At 37.7% G+C, this 21,293-nt stretch overlaps 1 protein-coding gene across 2 annotated transcripts; it reads right to left on the bottom strand.

Moving 5' to 3' along the window:
• Positions 1-535: 535 nt before the first annotated feature.
• si:dkey-119f1.1 (Structural maintenance of chromosomes protein 6-like) lies at positions 536-20,817 on the bottom strand. Of its 2 annotated transcripts, none has more exons than XM_067482001.1 (27): positions 20,724-20,817; positions 20,007-20,148; positions 19,751-19,880; positions 19,178-19,283; positions 18,389-18,525; positions 18,217-18,278; positions 18,003-18,083; positions 17,421-17,522; positions 16,817-16,936; positions 16,258-16,356; positions 15,692-15,838; positions 14,243-14,331; positions 13,993-14,157; positions 13,214-13,392; positions 10,567-10,768; positions 10,066-10,180; positions 8,819-8,979; positions 7,342-7,477; positions 5,806-5,886; positions 5,473-5,643; positions 4,609-4,746; positions 4,187-4,332; positions 3,460-3,585; positions 1,813-1,918; positions 1,422-1,574; positions 1,172-1,269; positions 536-916 (listed from the first exon to the last, which is right to left on the bottom strand). In XM_067482001.1, exons 2-27 carry the CDS (start codon positions 20,133-20,135, stop codon positions 811-813), a joined length of 3,285 nt encoding a protein of 1,094 aa, XP_067338102.1. In that variant the 5' UTR covers positions 20,136-20,148; positions 20,724-20,817; the 3' UTR covers positions 536-810. The 2 variants fall into 2 exon arrangements, with proteins under 2 accessions (XP_067338102.1, XP_067338103.1); XM_067482002.1 differs by having other exon boundaries at positions 20,007-20,145; positions 20,724-20,811.
• Positions 20,818-21,293: the final 476 nt, after the last annotated feature.

Here is a 21,293-nt window from a genome sequence, read left to right as displayed (position 1 = left end):
TGTCATTATAGGCAGACTGATCCTGACCGTCTAGATGATCCTCACAGTCTACTTGCCTCTGATATTTTGCTGCTTGTACACCTAGTGTTTCACATGATGCTGCTGCTGAATTTCTTCCAAATAACCTTGATGGAAGAGATTTAGGCTGCATGTTGTTTGGTTGTTTCAGTTTTCATGGATTGAATAAAGTACCACCACTCTCCTCAGGAAGCCAGGTATGTTGTCAACAGACGTTATGTGCATGAGTGGAAGTACATTCCAGTGGACCGCCCTGTGTGGGGATTTGGCACAGAGCCCTTAAAGTTGCAAATGCTTCCTCCTCATGAGAGTGACCTTAAACAGGTCTCAGGATTTCAATTTAAATGTTTCATTGCAGAGCCAATTCTAAATGGTTTTTAAGCAATGAATAATCAAAACAGATGAAAAACATCAACAATGTTGTAAAGAAAGAACTTGAATCCTTACCTAGTCAAACATGAAAAAAGAAAGTCCACTATAGTCTACAGTATGTCCTTAAAGACCCAGCAACACACAATTTGTCTTTCAAGTTGTTTATTTTTAAGAACATCCTCCACTGCCTACATTAACAATAATATTAAATGTTTAAATGTGTAATTAAAGAAATTTTATTTTTACAATTATTATAAAATATCCGCTTGCTATACACGGCCCCTTCACGTATTAGTACTAACATTAACATTTGTAGAAAGTACAAAACATGTTTTCATTTTGACTGAGAAGAAGTAAGTTCTAACTCGACCTGCCGTCAGACTTCTGCACGATTTTAGCAACTACAGTAGTATTGTGACTTCAGCTGTCAGCACTACTGGTCCTTGTGGTGACATCTGAGTTGTTCTGGCCACGGTCTGGATCTTTCAGACGGTGGATGCAGATGAGTTTGCTTACTGGCAGAGAACTGGTGGAAAAAAAGAAAAGAAAAAAAAGATGACAAACTATCTTTATTTTTGAGTTTAACTGACTTGATTGATGATTTTTTTCCTCCAGGAAAACATGACTACAAATCACATGCCCTTAACTGCTGAAAGGATTAGTGCATCACAGCTCATTTATTATGTTAACATTTAGCACCTAAGTGAAAAATCAGCATCTGGGTGGTCTATCATCTTTGATACAAATGTTCAAACAAAAAGGATACTGTGTAAGTGATTACCCCATGCTCTGTGGTGTGAGAAAAACAAACTGTCTGTAGCGCTGAGCAGCAGCAACTTTCAGCATCATGTCCATTGATATCCTCCTGTTCACCATGTCCTAATTGAACAAAACAACCAAGGTTCAAATGTATTTCCCCTTACCTCTTGTAATTCCTTTAGTATTTGTTGCTATGATTGGAGATGACTTCAGTCAACACTGTAGGCATTTAGTATCCAGACTTAAAATCAGTAATAACACATCCTCTTTACCATGTAAACATCGAACTCGTCAAGGCAACGGAAAGGTGCCTCTGTAATGGCCCAAAGAGAGAGAACAAAGCAAACAGTGGAAAAAGAGCGCTCGCCTCCAGACAGAGAGCGCATGTCGTTTGAGTCTGCACTGGTTCCTTTGCCTGGCTGTACCTAAAAAGAAAATGTAATGACTGAAAGTCAGGTTTGTACAAAGAAACATATGCTGTGGAATGTGACACATAACGAAATATAGTTTAGTAAAGGATTCTTACACATGTTACTAATAATTCATTTAAATAATCACAAGCTTAAATACAATGTAATGCTATGCTATAAAATATAACTTATTTCAGGTAATATTTGCACATTTACTTGAAGAATTATCTGACAGATATAATAATGTTCTTACTGAGATGGAGAGGGTTTCGTTCTTGTGGTCAAAGTTCATACTTCCAGTGTAGCCTCTCTGGGCCAACATGCTGTCAAAGTAGTATTTACAGCGTGCTGAGAGGAACCTAAAGCGTATACATAGAAAAAAGTACAGATGGAGGGGAAGAGGATGGGGAAACAAGAAATGAGAATAAAAGGAAGGACATGGGATTAATAAGAAGATACTACTGGCAGTTTTTTTTAATCAAAATTTCAATACATTCCAAAGCTCATTAAAGCTTGGTGTAAATCTAAATTGTATCTTGTTTAAAACTGAATGCTTTACTAAACAAATGCCATTGCAGACAGCTGCACAGTAGCCGTTTGTATGTGCTACCCTTGCCTGCATAGATTTCTTTCCAGGTAGCTTGGTTTCCTCCCACAATCCAAAGACAGTTAAACAGTTAAAGAGGGAGGCTGTGGTGTGTAATGCTTCTAAATTCTTTGATAGAAGTAAGTCACACAAGTCTGCTTAGGACCCTATTATCTCTGAGCGCTAAGGATTTATATATTTTCTTTGTAGGTCAGATTGTTTTCTCCAAAATAAAAGAGCCATCGTCCATCTTGGGCAATCTGAAGACTCAAGTGTGAGCTATGCAAGTCTTGTAGAGTAAAATAATGCTAATGAAAGTTAAACGCAGATCACGAAGTGCACTAAACGTGAGTAAAAGTTTGCAGTAGCCATTACTGGTGAATAAGGATCCTGGCTAAAAATGCCATCAGGATCATTTGGATTATTTTATAGAGATGTTTTTTCCCTCTTTTTTTTGACAAAAGTCATTTTCTGTTTCATCATTATCTTGTCAACTTTGACAGATGTTTGTATTTGTTTTCTATCAAGGGAACACTTGAAAACGGAAAACTTTGTCGACATTAAAACCATCAAAGCATGTCACAGATGATAAAACTGGCCAACACAGTGAAGTAAACATTACACTGCCCGCAATGTTTATTTTTAACTAAGCGGATTATAATAAGTGTTAATACATTTTTAAGTGTTATAGTGAATGGAATTGGTGATCTTTTAACTTTTGTACAGGGACTAGGTGTACAAATGATGGGTAAACCCATTTTTGTGCCTTCACCTTTTTGAAAACATGAACTGATATGTAAAAACACAGGAAGTTTGGAGGAAAAAAAGTGTTAATCGCATGCAAAATTCAGACAATGTGTACACAGATATCTAGAAGAAGCATAAATTAATCGATCGATCAAAAAGGCAATAAAAATAGTTTGGCTTTGGATTGTTTAGTTGTTTTGTCAGTAATCCTTATTCTCTCATTATCTTGAAAAGTCTGAAAGTCTGTACATAAACACTATAAGTTATTATGTTATTACTTGAAACAATTATCTGCTTTTTTTCCCTATATCAATTTTATCTCTTGTAATGAGAAAGATCAGCAACCTTTCCAGGGTGTACCTGCCCTTTGACCCTACCGGTGGTTGGGTCTAGTATCCTTCAACGTGTTAACAGGATAAGTGTTTAGAGATTAAAAGGATGGATACTGCAAATATAAAGATAGGATTGGACTTTATTATAAAATATGAGATTAAATTATTTCATAATAAAGTGCTTGACATGTATTGGAAACAGGGTTGAACAGTGAGCTGTAATTTTACAACTTGCCTCCTGAAATCAGCGTAAGCCTGAAGTCTTTGGTTCAGAACACTGTCCAGACTTTTGATGAAGCTGTTGAGGTTCTTCATTTGCTGTGCCATGTTTTTGTAGTTCTCCAGTGCCTCATGGTACTGCCTAAATGTTGGTAAAGGACATGTTGAAAAAAGTTGAGGCTTTTTGTGCTAGCTGCTCTGTAAGTTAGTTGTTTTGGCTTAAATTATGTCAAAATGTGCAGAAAAGCTTATCAGTAAACTTTCAGTAAAAGGGAAATTCAGTTGTATTTTAGCCATGCCAGCTGTTTTACTATCATTTATTACAGTGGTCTGACAAAAATTCTATTCCACAAGCCAATGACAAGGAACCTTGTTCAAACAAAACCCCATTGTATAACCAGAATTTAAAAAGCTAAAACAACCACAAGCAAGATAAGAATTTCCAATTTAGCACAGTATATTTACACAATCAATTTACAGTTTGAAAACCCAGGTCAAAATCCCCAGAATGGGGAGGTGGAGGAAACAATGAAGAAGGATTTGGTTGTCAGGATGAACAAAAGTAGACTTTCAAAGTCAAAGCTAAGAATCTTACTATAGAGAAATTGAGCATTACCTAGCAGTAAGTAGGTCTGTTCCATTTTTGTTTGGAATGCCAGCATAGTTATTCCTAACTACGTGGGAGAATGGTATGACGTAAGGTGCTGCTGGTTAAAGGCACCGAATGCCACAAAGTACCATACCTCACAACCTCCTCACGGTCCCCTTGTTGTTCCTGCTGGTTGGTGATCTTAATCTTTAGGCGGTTGATCTCAGTGTCTAGGCTTTTGGCTGTACGACGGACCTCCAGCCGCTCGGGACAAATCTCTCTAGCCTTGGACACGGATGCCTGAACCGCAAGATAAGACATTTTTTGAGAGGTCGGTGTGTAAAATTATGATGTTTTTTTAAACTCAAAGCACTGCAAAATATAGAAAATAGCCTTATTGCTGCCAAGTTAAAAAAATGTAAATTGTAAATGGTGTAATCTAAACAATGTGTGAACTGTTTTGTCTTGTACACATATCATGAAAGTTCTTCTCTGGTTTCTGTAGCTAAAGACAAAAAAAAAAAGATAATGTCTACACTCTGCTTTTAGTCAGTGATAAATATTCTACTTGTCTACCTCAAGTTCCTTCATCTTGTTTTCTAGGTTGGCTTCTAGACTCTTGATATTTTGGACATGTGCACTGCGCTTGGTCTCATAGTGTTTCTTGTGATGCTTGCACTTCATCACCTCCTGGTCAGTTTTACTCAGCTCCTCCTATTGTTGGACAAAAGGACAAACACACAAAGCATAAAAACATGCACCACACCAATTAGTCAGGGGTTGAAACTCTTGCAAATTTGAGGCACAAGGAAAAACTTAATCTAGTTTGGATGTATACCTTAAGACTCGCTAACTACCTTGTGATATGAATCTTAGAATAAATAATCTTATGTTAATAGAAATGTAAGATGCATTGATGAGCCTTGGCCACCCAAGACTGTGTCGCTGGTTTACCGATTCTCCTTCCTTTGACTATGTTCAGTGCATTCTGATCACTGCAGACTAGAAACATTCCACAAGATCTGCAGTTTTGGAGTAGCTCCGACCTCGTCAAGGGTACACATGCAACATGCAACATTTGCTGTGTAACATGAACAACACAGCCATTTTCTACACAGAAATAATGAATGCAGAGTATTCAGATTTGAATTACAAAAATCAAAGGTATTCTGTTTTTTACACAATGTAAATTGGGATTGTACATACCCCACCACCCTGTATGTTTCTACCGTTTAGAAGTACTTGTTCAAAAGCTTAAATATATTATCAACATCAACTTACCACATAGACTTGTAACATATAACATATAACAACACAAAAAGCTTTTTTCTGAGAGGCAGAAAAGTTGTGACTCACTGTACAGTAAATAACTTAGGAGCTAATCTATGTCTCTTTTGTCAATAAACTGAGGTCGGACAGCATGGCTGTCAACATTATTACCTTGATTGAATCAGCATCTTCAGCAATGTTGCTAATCTTCTCTTTGTGCTGCTTGTATTCCTGATCTGCCTTTTCGTAGGAAGCTTTAAGCTTGGCCATCTTAGTCTGTTCCTTCTCATACTCAGCACGCTCGGACAAGATCTTACTATCAATCTCTTGAAGGTCCTCCTCCTGTGGTGAAAGGATGACAGAAAGAAATGACAAATGTTCTAATATTGTTATAACATTTACAAAAACATTTAATACATTTAATGTAAGATTGTTTGTTCTATGTCATCATTGTATATCTGCCATATTGTGCTGAGATGAGTACAGGTGAGGTCATGTACAAACCAGTGGTCTAAGGTCCTCTGACTGAGGTTCTTCCACATTATTTAGGTCTGTGAGCTCCAGCTGTAGTTTTGTGACTTTATCCTGGAACAAATACACAAATAAGGAGAAAATTCATACTCTCACCATTTCATTTTCCTGGGGTCAGAGTGAGAGACTTTTTTTTCACTCCATTATGCAGTGAGCACCCTATTGGCATGTTTTATCCTAGACTAGGCTCATAAAATCCAACCTGCAGTTCTCCTTAGAATAAAAGCTAGTGTCAGAGTTGAAATCGCTGCAGTTAGTAATACTACCCCCTCCACCTACCACTGCTGTCAAAGCACTTATTATTATCAATCTTTTTATATTTTACAGTCATTGATTCCATGATCCGCCTGTGTATGTTCTGGATTATTACATTGTTTACAGTAACTAGTAAATGTGTGTAGAATTGTTACAACAGTTACAGATTGTTTTGCTTAAGCATTTGTGCTAAGTGGCTAAGTCTAATTAAGAGTCTAAGTTTAAAAATTTCAGGCAGTTGGTGCTGTGTGGAGACCTGCTGCCTCTCTTCTGTCTTTACAAACCATGAGTTACTAAAAGGGCTACATTATTTAAAATTTGGTCAAGAAGCACATATAGTGTGTGCTTGCAAGAGACAATGTGTATAACAGAAACCAACTGAGAGTAGAAACTCCCTCCCATAGTTGCTTACAGCAGCTCCTGTTCACAGCGGCTGAGTGGCTGAGGACACAATTAGCCTTCAATTAGCCATACTTGGTTTGGTTTCGTTTGATGAATTGAAGAGAGTAACTGATGTTTGTCAGGGAAAGAAATCGTGACCAGATTCAGTTTGATATTAATTTATAAATTAGGCGTTATATTAAAGTTTTGGAGCACACCATAATGACTCACTGCCACCTTTTTCTCCTAGTGAGGAAAAAGCAAAGGGTTCAGAAGACATGGAGTACTCCCCGACTGTTTTTCTTAAGAATGAGGAGAAAAAATAGGTTTTAGAAGAGAGAGAGAATGAGACCGGGGCAGCTGTGGCACGGGCAATAGAGGAAGAGGGCCAAAAGGCAAAGAATTTATCACTTAATATATTTCCCAATATTCCATTAAATTTAGCATAGTTTAGAGGCCAATTGCACCAATAGCAGTAGACCAAAAGGTTTATAATTTGTATAGACATCGCTCTCACACAAGCTTCACTGTTAGTTGAATTAGAGAATTAGCACATCCACCCCCCAAACTCTGTCTCCTCAAACACATCTGCTCTCAGATTAAGTGACACTGACCAAAGGTATCTCCGATAAATAGTCAAATCATGACAGAGATATTTTGTACGCTATGCATTATTAGTTACAGGCAGTAGTGAACAACCATGTTGTATCACAGATAATATGCTTTGTTCTCACAGCTTAGTGACAGCAAAATTAAATACTATGTGAATTGAATGTGCGACAAACAGTCTATGCAAAATTGACCAGTTGTCCTGGCAGCGTGCAATATATTCGCCTATGTCTGTAAATACTGATTTGTTGGAGGAAAAGGTACCTTTGTAGTTCTTTGCTCTATGTGGGTTCTTCTCAGCAGCCCTTCGTTCTGTTTGACGTCATCATCTAACTTCTTCATCTGTTGTTTGAAGCGATTTGCCTGAGCAGTTTGGTTCTCAATCTCCCTCTGTAAGTGTCTGAGAGGAATAATATGAACAAGAGCAGAAAAGAAAAGTAAAAGGTAATAAGGGAAATAAGGGCGTAGGTTTCAGTGTTTCCTATACTTTGGTACAAGCATGCCAGCCTGCCTTGCCAACAAGACCCCATTCATGCTTACAAGACAGGGAAAAAATATTTTTATATCTAGTGATGTTACATTCACAACCCATCCGCTTCTTTTTAATGTCTCACAGGTAGATATGAAGGTATCCGAGAGACGTTCTTGTTAATGTTGTGTCCAAATTTCACTGCCTCTCCTGCACCCACTTCACTCTCCTTTTTACTTGAAGAATTAGAACTAGCCGTATGATTGTTGTCATTTGTCCCCTCCTCCTCAGCTCAGTGAGAGAGAGAGCAGCAGTGGAGTGACATAGAGACGTGGTGTTAGCGATATCAAATAATTAAATCAGAGAAATCTAATGTTTTTTTCCGATCGTTCCACAGCGGTTACGTTTTGAAACACAAACTAACATGGGCACACCACCACACAACCCTGCAGTAAGGACTTTGTATTAACACATCTGAAGTGCACATATTTCATCTGCTCCCCTGTGGCCTCTTTGTTCTGCGGGTGTGTGCGCGTGTGCGACCGGAAACTGGATGCAGAACAATGCAGAACAGTGACATTTGGTCTGACAATATGATTTTGTGCTGTTAAACCAATTTCACACATAAGGGGAGATAAAATATATTGATGGGATGCTTACATTTGAATCTGATATATCAGACTACCCATGGAAAGTTCCAGTTTGTTGGCCTCATATGTGTTAAACTTATTTTTATTATAATTCAGTTTAAAACAAAAACAAACAATATTTATGAAAATAGCAGTTAAACATTATCTTTCATAACTGGCAGGAATATTCTGTTGTATATGCCATCAGCATAAACAGCCTGTTAGAGGAGGAACATCTCAGAGGGCTTTAATTGAGGCCCCCAATACAGAAGAAATTATATGCTTGCAATAAATAAATCTTATTATTTACTTTGCTTTACTTGATCCTTACATGGAATTTACCAATCAAAGTTGTTCCATGAGAAATAAATACCCAAAATTGTTTTGTGTGTGCATGCAAAACCTCTATTTAACTTCTGTCTAGGGCAACATTGGGTTTATACAACCACTTCCTGTAGTAATTAATTTACAAAGAAAGCTGAAATGCCCAGCTTTTTTTAATGCTGTCCATCTACTCTTTCAAAGGATTCCTTTTTCTTTTTTAAACACTACAACGCCCAAAGCAGCTAAAGATGACTTTGGTGACCAACGGTATCTAGAGGTGAGGTTCCCAGAGTAGTTAAACTTGCACATTCTCACAAACCTGATCTCCTCTTCAACGTCTCCCGAGAGGTACTTGGGTCTGGACTGATCAGCAGAATAATTGCGGTTCGTAAAAATCTGATCTCCCTCCTTAGAAAAGGCTTGGGAACAGTTTTGAGGAGGGTGTTTGCCTTGCATCACTCTTCGAGCCTCTGTGCGGTTCTACACACACACACACACACACACACACACACACACACACACACAAATCCATGTCAATATACCACAACTAAAACAGTGGAAATAAACTTTTCTCTGGTATACAACTTTTGTGATCAAAGGCAGAGTCCTGCACGGGTCCAATTTAGCAAAAGCTTGGTTCCAGACACGTCGTGTGCACTAGTCTGAAAATCATATTTATACCCGAAGCTGTAGCATAAGGTAAACTTACACATACAGTAATCAACCATAACACAGATGGGGCTATGGACATTCTGACCAGTCTGCAGCTATGCAGCTCCATATGCAACAAGCTTCATGGTGTGTTCTGACCAGTGAATAGCAGTCAGCATTAGGATGTGCTGAGTTCTCTCCACCACAACAATAAATCACCATGTTGTGTTACTGTTGTGGCTCATTAGTGTCTATTTATAACCAGGATTGGCTTGTTTCAGAAAACTGTTCCATTCACATGTGCAAAACACTCGCACAGTGAACTCCAGTTGCTTATGTAATGCAACGTGACACAAATAAAACCAATCTTGTGCTAATAATCTGTCCACATATCTGGTTACTGTTAGGGAGCTGCATTATAGTCATGGAATTAGATGTGATAAAACTGTACTAGTTAAAGAACACATTTTCCCCCACTTCTGTTTTCATTCTATTCTTTATTTCACCCGGTACCTGCCCACCCAATCAATTTTTGGTGTGCCTGCAATTTATGTTAATAATTTTTCACTAAAAATTATTTTTTGGAAGTCACCTAGCGCAGGACTCTGACTATAGCTGCTAAATAAATAAATCAAACAAAAAAAAAAAAAAAAAACTAGACACCATCAACAACATATTTTGCTAATACCATCAAATAAATGTATCTAACTTCTAGCATTTCAGTAAAGTATTTTCCTGTCACTTCTGTCATTGGCCAGCTTGAGATGTGGTCTGGGTTTATGAAAACAATTTTAAGCCTGACCAACTTGTCAATAAACTTAGACATACACTCGCCCTTGTACCACCTGTAATCAAATGGCAACACAGGGTATCTTCCGTTACAGTAATATTTTTTGTGACGTAAGTGCCCTTTACCTTAATGATCAGAATGCTCTCTATACTCTTTTGATCGATCAGGCAATTGGCCACAGCTGGGTCCTCAATTTCAAGAGCTTGAAGCACAGAGGGGTATTCAGGGTGATTTACGGCCCTGACACAAAGACAAAACAAACCATGAAAAATATGGGTTAGACGTCTTCAGATACTGTTGCGCTGTTATAGGCACGAGAGTATCTAGTAAAAAAATATGTATACATGAATTATCACAGACTCTTGCCACCTTTGGTTGGCTTGAATTCAGTTCAGACACCGCCAGGACTGTATGTACTCCAATAGAAAGAATTTGTCCAAGTAGGTTAAAAGCATTAAAAATAAAAAATTAAAAAAACGTTTGAAATCCCCCTCCTCCAGAGTCCTCTCTTACTTTGCCTAAAAATGCACAATGCCTATTATATTTGTTACTTTAGGTCTGTTGTGCTTAAGAGGAATTTGGCTAAATTAAAAATCAGTCAATAGTAGTAATGTACATGTACCCACTTTCTTCTGGTATCATGGACGTGTGGAAGGAACTGGCTGGTAATTATGGTAGGTCTCCGTCCTCCTTTGAACACTTTGGCCATGAGGCCATGCAGCACCCTCTCATCCTCATGGTTGTCACAAGTAAAGGCCAGCAGCTGGCCTTTAAGACATACTTCTATAGCTAGAGCCATCTCTGGGTCCTTCAGGCTAATAAGGTAACCTGTGATTGTAAAGGAAACCTTTATTTTTCTAAATAAACCTCATACAGGCACTAAAACCAACACTGAAATGCTTTTACTCACAGGCTGTCAGTCTTTAATTAGGGTTAGCTTGTGCATAAAGCTGTAGAGCTCAGCTGTTATCCAAAAACACTAACACATCAGCCAGTAACACCAAGTTAAGTTTAAGTAGTAAAAAAAAAGTAATAAAAAACAATTGTCCCACGATTACCATAACATTAAATGATGGGGATTTATGCTCAATTGCTGCTTCCTTATTTTAGACCAACAACTTTATGTTCAAGTGCTTCAGAAAACAAAACAAAAAACCAAAACATGCTACCTAGTGGAACTGTGTGTCTGGCTGATGTGTAGTTTTTTCTTCTTCTGTATTTGGACAACATTGAAGATTTACAGCATAGACAAACACAGTTAACCTCAGAGGCGAATGATTAGGAGTAATGCATTGTTTGTTTTACTGTGATAGAAAATCACACAAGTTATTCTTTAAACTTGGGTTTAACTTTTGCCAAAAATACCAAACGAATAAACTATTGCCAGAACCTTTCCTGCTGTGCTTCACTTCCATTACTGGTATTTTCAAACAACAAACTTTCAAACTGACAATAAAATTAGTAATTGTAGTTCATAAATAGCCTACCTTTTTCCTAATAATTAATGGATAATTAAACTCATTTGAATTTCTATTGTAAAAAGTAATTATCAAGAAAAGTTTAATCTTATTCAATGCATATACAAACCCGATTCCAAAAAGGTTGGCACACTGTACAAATTGTGAACAAAAAAGGAATGCAATAGTTTACAAATATCATAAACTCAGAATACAACATAGATGACATATCAAATGTTTAAACTGAAAAAAATTATAATTTTAAGGGAAAAGTAAGTTGATTTTAAATTTCATGGCATCAACACATCTCAAAAAAGGTGGGACAAGGCCATGTTTACCACTGTGTGGCATCCCTTTTTCTTTTTATAACAGTCTGCAAACGTCTGGGGACTGAGGAGACAAGTTGCTCAAGTTTAGGAATAGGAATGTTGTCCCATTCTTGTCTAAAACAGGCTTCTAATTGCTGAACTGTCTTAGGTCTCCTTTGTCGCATTTTCCTCTTTATGATGCGCCAAATGTTTTCTATGGGTGAAAGATCTGGACTGCAGGCTGGCGATTTCAATACCCGGATCCTTCTTTTATGCAGCCATGATGTTGTAATTGATGCAGTATGTGGTCTGGCATTGTCATGTTGGAAAATGCAAGGTCTTCCCTGAAAGAGACGTCTGGATGGGAGCATATGTTGTTCTAGGATATACCTTTCAGGACTGATGGTGCCTTTCCAGATGTGTAAGCTGCCCATGCCACACACACTCATGCAACCAATACCATCAGAGATGCAGGCTTCTGAACTGAGCGCTGATAACAACTTGGGTTGTCCTTGTCCTCTTTAGTCCGGATGACATGGCGTCCCAGTTTTCCAAAAAGAACTGCAAATTTTGATTCATCTGACCACAGAACAGTTTTCCACTTTGCCACAGTCCATTTAAATGAGCCTTGGCCCAGAGAAAACGCCTGCCCTTCTGGATCACGTTTAGATATGGCTTCTTTTTTGACCTATAGAGTTTTAGCCGGCAACGGCAAACGGCACGGTGGATTGTGTTCACCGACAATGTTTTCTGGAAGTATTCCTGAGCCCATGTTGTGATTTCCATTCCAGTAGCATTCCTGTATGTGATGCAGTGCTGTCTAAGGGCCCAAAGATGACGGGCATCCAATATGGTTTTCCGGCCAAGACCCTTACGCACAGACATTGTTCCAGATTCTCGGAATCTTTGGATGATATTATGCACTGTAGATGATGATAACTTCAAACTCTTTGCAATTTTTCTCTGAGAAACTCCTTTCTGATATTGCTCCACTATTTTTCGCCGCAGCATTGGGGGAATTGGTGATCCTCTGCCCATCTTGACATCTGAAAGATACTGCGACTCTGAGAGGCTCTTTTTATACCCAGTTATGTTGCCAATTTACCTAATAAGGTACAAATTGGTCCTCCAGCACATTTAACTTTTCCCGCCTCTTATTGCTACCTGTCCCAACTTTTTTGGAATGTGCAGCTCTCATGAAATCCAAAATGAGCCAATATTTGGCAAGGCATTTCAAAATTTCTCACTTTCAATATTTGATATGTTCTCTATATTCTATTGTGAATAAAATATAAGTTTATGAGATTTGTAAATTATTGCATTCCTTTTTTATTCACAATTTGTACAGTGTGCCAACTTTTTTGGAATCATAGACAATAGAGAGGAAGAATTCTTACTAATTTTATTATAGCAAAATATGCTGTCCCATTATTTTGTATTTATATGGAGTGAATCAAAACCTTGACATGAACATTTACATTTGTGCCCATTTGGGCACCGAGACTTACCTAGAGGTCCTCTCGGTTTATGCTTGAACTGGCCCTTTTGGTAAGTTTCCTGAATGGCGTTGAGGAGTGCAGGCATGTGCTCTCCAAAACGCTGTAGCCGATTAGAGCGACTGTTCTCCAGAGTCCTAAGGTTCCTTTTGCTGGCATCAATAGATCTCTGGAGCACTTCCTGCTCTCTTCTGAAGACAAAAGGAGGTGTGTGTCAATATACTATAAGCAAAACCTTTTCAGGCGCTACTGAAGAAGAGACTGTATAAAACAATCTGTATTCTGTTAACCATGTTTATGGACAATAAGCTGAAATTTAAATTAAAGAACAGTCCAAATGACAAATCCAAAGAAACCAAAATGCCTTATGAGAATTCAAATGAGAATTGTCTTGTCTTCTTGGTTAAACAGATCTGGGGCAAGAACAAGAAAGTTAGCACAAGAGTTAGACTGTTGTCTGTACTGGTGAATATTCCCATCACTTGCTCTGAAACCTTCATATCCATAGTGATTTATGTTGGCAATGAATCAAGGACACCTTTGCTGCAGATACTGAATACACCTCAAAAAAAGCACTGCATTTGCGAAGAAGACGAGCTGTCAACTAACTGTTTGATTAAAACTTGCTGTGTTGGAGCATATCAAGGTCAGATCCGGTTCTTATCACACACACACAAAAAATAAAGAAAAAAGAAAAAACAGAGCTTATTTAGTTGCACTTAAAGTATGTGTAATGACTCTCTTACATGCATGCATTCATTTCTTCGTTGTGATTACTTTTTTTTTTTTACCTCATCTTTCCTTGTTCATCCTTTGCACGATTGCTTGCGTGCTGATATTGGTCAATCTGCTGACCCAGAGTGGATATTTGGTGTTTCAGGTCTTCTAGCTCAGTCTGTATCTGCTCTATACGTGTTGTCCTGGCCTGATTCTCTGCTCCTGTTGTCTGAGTGATGCTAGATGAAAGAAAGAGGTGATATGAATACATATTTCAGTTTGAATGCAACGCATAAAGGACGTGAAAACAAGAAAAGGTTGTACTTCAGCTTGAGATCATTTATCCTTGAGGACAGCTGAACCTTGTCCTTTTCCAGGTCTCTCAGGGTAGCTTTGAATCGGTGGAAAAGGACCTATGGGGCACATAAAATGAGAACATTAGGAGATACACAGGTTTTTTCCACTGTAACCGTCTTGACTGAGAAATTTTGTGCTTACTAGAAAAAAATGATTGCATTGTTTGCAATTTCCTGAATTTCTGTATAAATTGGCCATAAAATGATCTATAGTCACAAAATTCAGGTCCAGGAATTGTTATTGAACGTGCTCATTAAACATACCAAGTGATCCTGAAAAACGTAATGCAACCAAGGCTTGGCCTCTACTTGGCTGAAGGGCAAGGTGTATCTCTTAACATTTCACTAATGAGGTGTTTTACTTGTCCAATCACCAAACTTAGAAACAATTTGAAAAAAATACAAACTGTAGACCTATTAGATGATAAAATAGGATTTTGACAGTGGCTGTATTTCATTAAACACAGAAATCATAAAATTTAATCTCTACTTTTCAAATTTATATATATATATATATATATATAAATTTTATGAATGTTTAGTTTTGTTGATGAAGAATGCAAAAATATATAGTGAGTTTGGTCTGTCAGCACTACATTAATGTATTATTTTAACCAATTTGTTGTTGAGCGCCACACATAAATAAAAACTCTACTGGGAAAAAAACTATTGGGAAACTCTACTGACTTCTCCAATCATAGCATTTACTTGCTTTATTCACAATTGAAAGTAAAATGTACTTTGGTTTTATTTTTATTATTTGTTGTTTCATTATTTTATTTTTTATACATAGCCCTGCAGTCCACTGTTCCACAGTACATAAATATGGTTGAAATGGCAATGAATGAAGCTTTCTTCATTTGATTTGAGTCATTGACTTCACACAGTGCAGATGTTAGTACAATGACAACGCTACTTCAATTTATATAAAATAAATTATAATGTATGTCTAAATTAAAATTACGATTTAAGGATGTCTTTAAATCATAATTGACTACCCCCTGCTCTAGGTAAAAGTTAAAGTCTAACCATGCACTGTAGTGGAGTGTCAAGGTCCATTTTGGCTAACTTCAGGAGCACTGCAATGTTGTTTTTGGAAAGGAAAGGCTTCTGCCCTTGTTTCCTGGCATGATTACTGTGCCCGTATGCCCGTAACGTATGGTTGACTTGTGAACAGAGATGTTGAACAACTCTAATGCATCCTTAATGTCCTTAGCTTGGGTTCATTCCCCCCCCCCCCTCATTAAGCATTCTGCATGAGTGTGTTCACTAAAGAAAGACAAAATCACGATTGAGCCATTGTGTTTTAACAGCTTAAAAATATTGTGTTAGTTGATATTTGTGAAATCTGATAACATATCATAACCAAACAGTGCCATTTTTTCCCTGTGAATGTACAAAATATTTAGAACCTGACCTCACTGGACTTGTAAAGAGAGTTTTGTCTCTGAGCCTCGGCCTTAAGCTCAGCACATTTGGGCTGAAGCTCCTGGACTTGCTGGGTGAGTCCCTCCAACTGTTCCTGGGTCTGCTTGTATTTCCTTTCAGCCTCCTCAACCTTGTTCTGCATGATTACATACAATACAAGCAGTGAGATTAATGTTAGAGAACAAAGAATGACTAAACATGGACCAGTAATACATTTTGTTGTGAGCTATTAAAACAGAAGTAATACTTTTATGATGTTATAGTGAGAGCATAACTTCTTAGTGATGCTGCCTACTACAACTATATATGGTCCCTGGTGTAAATCCACCAGTCCAAAGACATGCGGATAAGATTAACTGGTGACTCTAAATTGACCATAAGTGTGAATGTCAACATCAATGGTTATCTGACTGGGACAGACTGGCAATCTGTCAAGAGTGGGCCCTGACTCTCACCCCCTGACAGCTGGGACAGGCCCCCTGTGCCCTGACCAGGATAAGCAGCTAAGATAATGGATGGATGTTGATAATGGATGGTTTTAAAGGTACAGATTACCTTCCATTCATCAACTTTCTCATCATATTTCTCTGTAGAATGTTTGTCTGACCGCAGCTTCTCTTTCAATGGCTCCAACTCTTTCTCCATCTCTGACACCTGCAAAATTTTAACCCAAATTCATAATCATCTATTACAAATACTGATTTTGTTTTTTAATTCATTCAAGGTTTATCTTTACATATATAGTCTTAAGCACAGAGCCAAAGTATTTTTGCATTTTGAGTGCAGAATGAAACTAAAAACAACTGTGCGATTTTTATGTGCCTCCAAACAAAAGTAGTTTGTCTAATCTAGGAATGCAAAATTAATGACATGGCAATTCATTTAAGCATTTAAAGAAACATTTGTGATTTGTTCGCGACAAAGGCTAATTAGTAAAATAAAAGAAAACTACAAAGTTTCAAGTTCATATTTCATTAAAACACAGTGTTCATGGAGATTCCCCACCTACACCTTCCTGTCATTGCACTAATACAGGTGCATAAGGACATAGGATAGGGAAATTAAAGTTATAGTTATAATAGTTATAATAACTAAAAAAAGAAAAGAAATTCACCAAAGCCCAGGCCATCTGCTTCTGTAACTCTTCCAGTTTGGTGTGCATTTCATCAAGAGATGCCAGGCTCTTGTAACGGTCTTCTTTTTCTAGGTACTTGCGCTTCAGTTCTTTCAAACACTTAAACACAAACAGTGTCATATGAAATTAACTGAGCTGTGCAAAACAAGAATAAAAACAAAATACAATGACTTTAAAAACGCATTAACCCATTTTTATTCACAATAGAATATAAACATATCACACGTTGAAAATGAGACCATTTACACATCTGAAAAAAGTTGGGAGCAGGGGCAACAAAAGGGAAAAAAGTAATTGCTGCAAATAAAAATACACTAATGGAGGATTTGACAACTAATTAGGTTAATTGGCAACAGGTCAGTAACATCACTGAGTATAAAAAGACCAAATTTAGAGAGGCAGTGCATCTCGAATGTAAAGGTGGGCAGAGGTTCCCCACTCTGTGGCAAACTGTGTCTAAAAATTGTGGAACAATTTCAGCAAAATGTTTAACAAAAAATTGCAAAGACTTCAAAGATACCACCATCTTGTAATGTAATTTAAAAAAAAAAAAAAAAAACACAACAGGCAGTATATTTCTTACCTCACTGTGTTGACCAACTTTATCCTCTGTGACATGCTTAGTGCTTTTGATGTAGACATAGTCCTCTCTCATCTGCTCCAGTTGTGTTGCTTTCATAAAGAACTGAGCAAGACAAGTTAAAATGAAAACAAATAATATGCATGTGTACAATGTGCAAAAAAGAACATGTATCATAATGTAGCTTTTGGCCAGGATACTTCTTCAGCAGTAATTTAACATTCCAGATGAAAGTGTATTTGTCCTACAATCCCTTGAAACACATTCACTGGTAACAGGTATACACACACAGGTAACCTCTAATGAATTATGTACTTTCTAAAACCTTGGCTGCATGTGCGATGGCTTACGTGAGTTACTTTTAAGGAGGTGAATAATTTATTTTTGGTTTTATACTTATTAATCTATATTACATTGTAGAGATTTGTTTTCACTTTGATGTAAGAGAGTTGTTTTTCTGGTTATCCATGCAGAGAAAACAGAAGGTGAAAGCTTCTGAGCGGGGGGAACACTTAAATACTGAACAAATACATTTTTAACATTTACATTTTTAAATTTTGTCATATATATTTACTTCCAACACACCTTATACTTGTCCCCCTCTCCCTTGGAATGCAAGAAGTACTTGCTCATTTCTTGAGTGAGAATTGAAACAGGATTGTTGACCTTTAGAAGACAACAAATGATTAATAACTCTTTCTTAGAAAGATAATGAAACTGGTTTGGGTTGCAGAATTTCTTTTGGTCATAGTTAATGTTTAAACAAAATTGTACTGGTCAATACTTGCATAGCTCTTACCTGAATATTAAAATTGTCCAAGATTGACATAAGCTCTTCCTTTTTGGATGACACAATCTGACCTGGAAGAGGAAAAAAAACATACTACAATATATTGGAATAATTTATTAAAGTCGTGCTATACTTATTTAAAATAAATTGAGACATACTTTATAGCACGTTTTTTTTTTACCTGATTGGCTTCTCAATTTATAGGTTCTCAACCCCTCACGTGTTATTCTCAGGTCTACAGTGATGACTGAGCCATAGACCTCAGCTTTGTAAGCATCCCTTCCTTTGTTACGCAGAGTGATCGATACATCAGCTGAGCTGAGGAAACAAGCAGTTTGTTTGTTTGTTTGAGAATTTCTTTGTGATGCTTCACATAATTAACACAGCTTTAGAGTGTGAGCGTTTCAGTCAAATATATGACATTTTATACAGCATTTTATTTGCAAATGAAGAGTTGGGGGTTTTTTTTGTCCTTTTGGCTTATCCTGTGAGTTCAGGGTCACCACAACGGATCATTGTCCGCATGTTGATTTGGCACAGTTTTTATTTAAGCCGAATGCCCTTCCTGATGCAACCCTCCCCAATTTCTACCGAGCTTGGACAAGAACTGCACAGCTAGACATGGCAAGGGGCTGTTGGGGGTTCAGTTTCTTGCCCAGAGACACTTCGACATATAGCCGGGACCGGGGATCGAACCACGACTGCCTTACCAACTGAGCTACAGCCGCTCCCTTATTGGCAAATGAAGAGTGCAAGTCTCAAATTCATCTTATATTTCAATCTCAAATGAAAAAGGCATTAGATACTTCTAACACTCAGATGTGAATGAAAAAAAATCTGGGAAAGTGCCAAGTAGGGGGTTTAGCCACATGTCATCATAGGAATGTTGCTTAAAATTGCAGCCCTTTAAAAAAATTAATTACAGCCAGATTGAAAAGAAATGATAAATGATAATGAAAATATCGTCTACCTTTCGCCCTCCTTCACAAAACCTTTCAGAGATGATCCTCTGTTTGTGGCCTGTGCATTCCCACCTAAGGCAACTATGAGGGCAGTCAGGACAGCACTCTTTCCACCTATCACACAGTTTGTACACAAAAAATAAGTTGATAAAACAAAACTTACAATGCTGGTACTGATTAATTAGTTAATTATATTACTACTCAACTCTAACAGTAAGTCTGAAATTATGTGACAGATTATTTGCCTAATGGAAGTATCAAAATCCCGTTTAGAAGTGTAAGATTTTTAGCAAGCAAACATTTTTACTAATAAAAAAAAGTGGGAGCAGAGTCAGAGAAAATGCTCTTTCTGTCCTATCAAAAACTGGTAACAGTAGCATAGTCCCACCATAGGGAGTTGAGTGTGAAAGGTGAAAAGACAGGGAAAGGCAGGTTATGGGCATCAGTTTTAAAGCTAACAGAATACTCCGTAAACCTTGTTTCTAGAATAGGAAATGATGACTTTTTTTCTCTACAAGAGCACAAATACTTTGCTCATTCTCCTTTCTGTAATAGCACAGCTGTTATGTGGTTATACTCACTTCCATTGTTACCAACTACAAAGTTGACATTGGGACCAAAAGCAAAAGGGCCAAGGAGAGAGTGGCACATAAAATTCTTCAGTGTGATACTCTCGACAATCCCTGCATCACTCACAGGCTCATTTGCACTCTGCACATAAACACAAGATATTTATGTCATTTCACTCTCATACTACACATGCTACATTCCACATAACAACCAACTTTAATATGCACCACAACATTCGATCTACCTCCGGCAGTAAATACCGAGTACCTGTTCACTTAGTAGATGATCAGCCAGGCCACCATCACTAAAACTCCCATCGCTCTCTTCTTCATCTAGGACTTTCTTTGCCCGCTTTTGGGGGTTTTCATTCACGGAGTTACTTTTCCTTTTAGACATCCTTAACAACCTACTTTTGGGGAGAAATGAAAGTGAAAGAAAGGGCAGACATGAGTTGTTAGCATAGAGTCAATAGTGATAGTTGAATTTTAGACAGCGGCCGCTATTATCCTTCTAAAACGCTAACGATACTGTTATTTATTTAGCTTGTAATAAGTTGCGTCTTTCAGCGACCTAAAGGTGCAAACGATTTTCAGCGTCGCGACCGTGAGTCAACTAAAGGACAACAGTGACAACGACAGTGTTTTTACTTCTCCTACGAAATTTCAGTTAGCCACGTTAAGTTACAGAACATTTACATTTACATTTACATTTAGTCATTTAGCAGACGCTTTTATCCAAAGCGACTTACAAGTGAGGTACAAGGCAGCAAAAATCTAAGTCACGGTGAAAACATCAAAGCAAAGTCCTATCAGAAAAGTGTTCACAGTTCACGAGATGCAAGTGCAGAACTAGCTTAGCTAGCTAGCTAGCTATCTAACGCTACATGCTAAACAGAAAATAAGTTTAGCATTTTGCGGTTGGTTTTACATCGTTATCAGACATTGCGACAGCTCATACGATAGCTTTAGGAACTGACTGCTTTACCTGCCTCCCTCCCCGTAGCCGCACACTGTACATCTGATGGTCAAAGGAATCACCAGGAACTCGTCGAATTCGCGCTAAGTCTTTCCCGAGGAAGTCTCGCGTGAGCAGCATTTTTTTGGGGGGACTTTACTGACTTAATCATATCACTAAACGCAAATGTAAATATTTTTAATATGTATGTGTAATTTGTCCTTACGGACAAAACCACGTCGTTGTGAATAAAACCACACACTGCAGATTATCAATGCCAATACAGTAATAATAAAAAAAAACTGTTTTACGGAAAATAATTGCCAGCTGTGGTTATAATTCTGTAAAGAAAAAAAAGAGTACCACTGTTAACACCTTTACCGGAAAAACAGTACACTATAAAATATAAAACGTTTAATATTCTGCAGATAATGTACATTTTAAACCTGTAAACCTAACAGCCCTTATCTGCTTACCAGACCCACCAGGAACAACTTGGGGTTTAGCTTCTTGCCCAAGAACACTTCAACACATAGCAACCGTGAAACAACTGACCTTGTGGACCATGGACGACTGCCTCAGCCACTGGGCTATAGCCGC

The sequence above is a fragment of the Channa argus genome, chromosome 17 (assembly GCF_033026475.1).
Source record: "Channa argus isolate prfri chromosome 17, Channa argus male v1.0, whole genome shotgun sequence".
Classification (NCBI taxonomy): Eukaryota; Metazoa; Chordata; class Actinopteri; order Anabantiformes; family Channidae; genus Channa; species Channa argus.
The sequence above is the reverse complement of the archived record's forward strand: the minus strand, read 5'-3'. Positions and strand labels throughout refer to the sequence as shown.

Excerpts from the sequence above, each read along its gene's own strand:
- si:dkey-119f1.1 (XM_067482001.1), bottom strand. The coding sequence starts at position 20,135 with ATGTCTAAAAGGAAAAGTAACTCCGTGAATGAAAACCCCCAAAAGCGG. Across the intron at positions 18,526-19,177 it reads TTTGTGAAGGAGGGCGAAAG|CTCAGCTGATGTATCGATCA; the intron begins GTAGACGATATT and ends TTGTTTCCTCAG. Across the intron at positions 3,586-4,186 it reads GACCGTGAGGAGGTTGTGAG|GCAGTACCATGAGGCACTGG; the intron begins GTATGGTACTTT and ends ACCAACATTTAG.